A 4,854-nucleotide genomic window follows, 5' to 3' on the forward strand; every position below is an offset into this window, starting at 1 on the left:
TTAAAAAATGTGTCTAAATTAAGAAATTATTTCTCGTTGAAATGTTTATATAAAACCAAATATTGTGCCATTATTCCTACCTTACAAATATGTTCATTTTCAACCTCCGCCCGAATGTACACGTAGCAGAAGAATGTTCCCAACATCCAAATTCCAAATCCCAACAACGGCAAAGGTCCAACCCAAAAACCACCTGAAGTTAAAAAAACTTGCGAAAAATCTGCCGGCGACTTGTTGGAAACACCGTTCTTCCGTCTGTCTATGGAAGTGAATAGAAGATCAAAATGCCAATCCACTTCAGTTGACCCTGCTCTGGTTTAGCATTATTTCAACGTTTTTGCTTAATTTCAAGTTTTGTTCATTAGATTTTTTCCAAGGTAATTTTAAATGTGTAAACACTGTCTAAGCAAAAGAAAATTTAAATTTTTTAAAACCATCAAACAGTCGTTTATTACAAAACTGCAAAACTGTTGTAATTATCAAACAATAATTATACCGTAAAAAATCACCCAGCCAGCCAACCAACCAACCCACCAACCAACCAACCAACCCACCATCTAATTACTTTCCAGCTAGCAAACAGAAGTTCTCAAGTGGTGAACGGCAAAATAAGAGACTCAAGGTTAAAAAAATATAAACAAACAAAATCAAACAACACAAAAATTAAATACATCAAACAAAACATACCAAAACAAAAACATAATACAACGTAGCAGCAAAAATAAACATAACATGAACGTAAGTATAAAGAAAACATATACGTGAACTTATAACCAAATACATATATACACGTTAACATAAACATATAACCAAACATACCAGGTATACTAAAGAGACAACGAAAGCAAATTCCCTGGAAGAATGCGACGAGTATACCATCTCCCCACCAATATCTCCATACTCCGCGGACTCTTCCCCAATGTCGCAATCGTCCTCATCTTCCCCCACGTCCAACCGTTCGCCATTTTTCCCAACTTTTCCTAATCCGAATGATCCGGTCTATGCCTCCGTAAATAAGAATCGAGGGAGCGATGATAGTAACAGTAGCAGTAATAATAGTAACACTAATTCTACTATTACTACAACAAATACTACTACTACTACTACTAATAATAATAATAATAATAATAATAATAACCGTAGATCTAGTACAACTAGTAACAGTAATAAAAATAGCAACGAAAGCAAAAAGAAGCGATTGACGATGTCTGAAGATGAAGTGATGAGGGTATTGAGTTAGTATGCAGTTTATATCTTTTCAATTTTGAATTATGTCGTAATGGCCAAGGCGCCTGGTCATGATGCTGCAGTGACCAGGTTTAAATGCAAGAAGATCCGTCCGTGCATATTGCATGCGATGTGTGTGATGCTTGAATTCGCGTGTCTGTTCACATGCGCTCTCTTTGAATTTCTGCCATCTCTAGGAGTATTTATAATTGACCTTTTAACCTTTACAATGATAATAGTAATAATTTGTTTGGTTTGGATATTTATTAGTTTGATAATTAGCGAAGCGGTTGATTGATAATGACAACAAATTTTTATGACATACTAATAAACAATTGTGGATTATTAATTTATGAATTTATTTAAGAATCGTTGGTAACCAGCTCAACTCCAGATCAGAAATACAACTTCAACGTTAATGTACTAGCTGGAGAAGGGTGAGATGTTGATGATGTTGATGATGATGATGTTGATGATGATGATGATGATAATAATAATGATGATGATGATGATGTTTTTGTGATGAAGACGATGTTGCAGGTCTTTATATGACGACGAACCAGACCATGGTTTAAATTAAGAGTACAATTTTGGTGATGACAATGATGATAATGATGATTTTGATAATGATGATGATGATTGTGTTGATGATAGTGATAATTGGGGCATTGGTTGTGATGATGATAATGATGATGAAGATGATGATTGCGGTGATGGTTGTGATGATGGTGATAAAAAATTTACAATTACTATAATGTCATTTATAATTTATTAATAAAAATATATTTGCAACAAAAAGCAATATAACGAAAATATGATGATTAATTAGAGCTTCTGGAACAGTGTTAAAAGCCACTTGTAAAAACTCCACAGGTAAGCCAAACTCTTTTTGTTGATTTGCCATCTCCAACTACAAACAACACGGTCAAAACGTGCATTCATATTCTTAAAAAATGAAACTTCGCAAATAATTTTTTCAATTATTCATATTTTGACTTTATTGAAAAAAGCCTAGACAAACTTTAAATTTTTTCCTACAATCAGACACAGGTGAACAGTTGGTGGCCATCAAACGCATGGCACTTGCAGAGCAGCCGAAACTCGAGCTACTCCTGACAGAGATTGAAGTTATGCGAAGCCTCAACCATCCAAACATCATCAACTACATCGAAAGTTATCTGACGGATTGCGACAAGGAGCTCTGGGTCGTCATGGAGTATTTGGGAGGAGGATCTCTAACTGGAGTCTGTACGGAAACAGTTCTGCGTATTCCACAAATTGCCGGCATATGCGCGCGGTTAGTTTTGGACGTTTTTTGGGAGGTGGTGTGTCGACTTGTTGTGGGTATAAATATAAAAAAAACATTAATTAGATAGACAATGCAACAAATTGAGATGGTGATGAGGTTAAAGTTGAAGTTTATATGCTGGCGAGGAAAAATGATGGCAAGGTTGTTGATGATGACGGTGATTTGTTTTAGTTAAGATGATATTACGTAACGTAGCCTACAGATATTTAAATATTTTGAATCATTATTTAATTTTCAAGTCATACATCGTTATCACTAACATTATTAAACACCATTTTTCATCACCCTTATAACCACCACACCAAACCACGCCACACTACAACGACCACCACTACCGCAACCACCGTCGCCACAGATGTGTGGACGCGCTGGCCTACCTACACACGCGGGGGATCATCCATCGGGATATCAAGAGCGACAACATCCTACTCGGCATGGAGGGACAAGTCAAAATCATCGACTTTGGCTTCTGTGCTCAAACATCCGAACGCCAGACCATGGTGGGAACTCCTTATTGGATGGCACCTGAAGTTGTCGCCAAGTTAGTAGCTGCTGCTGGTAGCTGGGTTCCAGGCAGTTGGATGCGATGTAGTTGGGTGGAATGAATTTGATGTTGTCTATTTTATTTAACTGAGTGAAATCATTTTTACTGTTTTTAATTTGTTTAAAATTTCATCATATAACTTGTTTTTATTCGATAGATGCTTTTGCTTGCGTGATTGTTATTGACCATGTATTGATACATTTCCTACTTTAATGTTTTGTTTGAAAATGTGAGACCATAAGTTTTAAAATTACAATTTATAAATTGTTTGCCAGTTTAAAAATGTTATCATTAATTTACCAAAAAATTCATAACTCTCTGGATGACTAATTGAACACCTATCTATCATCTCCATCATCATCATCATATTTATCATCATCTCCATCATCATAACCACCTAACAATACAACACGCACCTCTAGACAGATGTACAGTTTCAAAGTAGATGTCTGGAGCATGGGCATCTTGACCATTGAGATGGTTGACGGCACGCCACCCTACCTTGATGAGTCACCTGTACGAGCCCTCTTCCTCATCACCACAAATGGAAAACCAAAAGTTTGTTCTCTGTTTCCTTTACTACTAACTTGTGTTATTCTTAAAAATATGAAAATTATTAACGTTTGCCAAGAATAAATCATCTTCAAAATACAAATACATGTACGTGCTCTTATAAGTTTATATAACTTATATTCATAATTTTTTTTCTTTTTTATTAACATCCCATAACAAATTATTGTTATGGGATGTTAATAAATATTACAAAATATAGGCCAAAAAATGAGAAAAATACATGTCACACATTAATTATAAACATCTATCTATACATATATCTCTATATAACTTTACATATATATATCTATACATTACATTTCGTACGTACGTACTCAGGTTCAAGAGCAACACAGAGTAACGCCACATCTTCAAGATTTTCTGGACAAATGTTTGGAGGTAGAGGTCGACAAGAGAAGTCGAAGCCAGGATCTTGTGAACCACCCATTCTTCCAGGAAGCCGAAGATCTCATCTCGCTCCGAGATAATATCCTGGTGGCCCAAGAAGAACAGAACAAATGATGGTGTGTGTGTGTGTGTTTGTGTGTGTATGCGTTTGTTCGTGTGTGCATGTGTGTGTGTTTGTATGAGTGTATGTGCAGCCTGTGTTTGGGACTTGTTTAATAATGACGATTAATTTATAAAAACATTACTAGCTTTAGGCATAGTTAATTTTGTTATCTTAATGCTTCATGTCGTATTAATTTTGTTGAGTAATTAAAACAGATATTTTTGTAATTATTTATATAATTAAATATTTATTCTGCCCGCGTCGTTTTTTAAAATGTATGTGGAAGTGTGCTCTTAACTCTGCCAAATTCATTGATTGGATAGATGTTAATTTGTTTGTATGTACATTTGTATGTGTATGTGCGTGAGTGTGAGTGTATGTGTCTGTGTGTGTATATGTGTGTGTGTGTGGTGTGTGTGTGTGTGTGTGTGTAAATATTTTCGAAGTGAACCATCTGTGTTGTTGATTGAGAGAGGATTGTTGTTAAATGCGACGTTCCTATTTTTTAATTCTTCATTGATTAATTAATTATTTATTATTAATTAGATATGTATTTTAAAATAAATTGTATGGGTTTTATGGATAAATCATTTGATATATTTTAAATACGTTTCAATAATAGAATGGAATGCTGAAAATATTCATCTAATCGAAACTCGAATCTATCCACATGCATGTACAATTGTACATGCAATTGTACAATACGGTATT

The 4,854-nt window shown here is 34.8% G+C and overlaps 1 protein-coding gene across 1 annotated transcript; it reads left to right on the forward strand.

Moving 5' to 3' along the window:
• Positions 1-2,279: 2,279 nt before the first annotated feature.
• HELRODRAFT_78193 (hypothetical protein) lies at positions 2,280-4,154 on the forward strand (the record flags this gene model as incomplete). The annotated part of the gene is made up of 4 exons (XM_009018570.1): positions 2,280-2,524; positions 2,892-3,077; positions 3,503-3,638; positions 3,972-4,154. Coding segments are annotated over 4 exons (750 nt in total), but the record flags the coding sequence as incomplete, so codon positions are not given.
• Positions 4,155-4,854: the final 700 nt, after the last annotated feature.

Source organism: Helobdella robusta (assembly GCF_000326865.2).
Source record: "Helobdella robusta unplaced genomic scaffold HELROscaffold_22, whole genome shotgun sequence".
Taxonomy (NCBI): Eukaryota; Metazoa; Annelida; class Clitellata; order Rhynchobdellida; family Glossiphoniidae; genus Helobdella; species Helobdella robusta.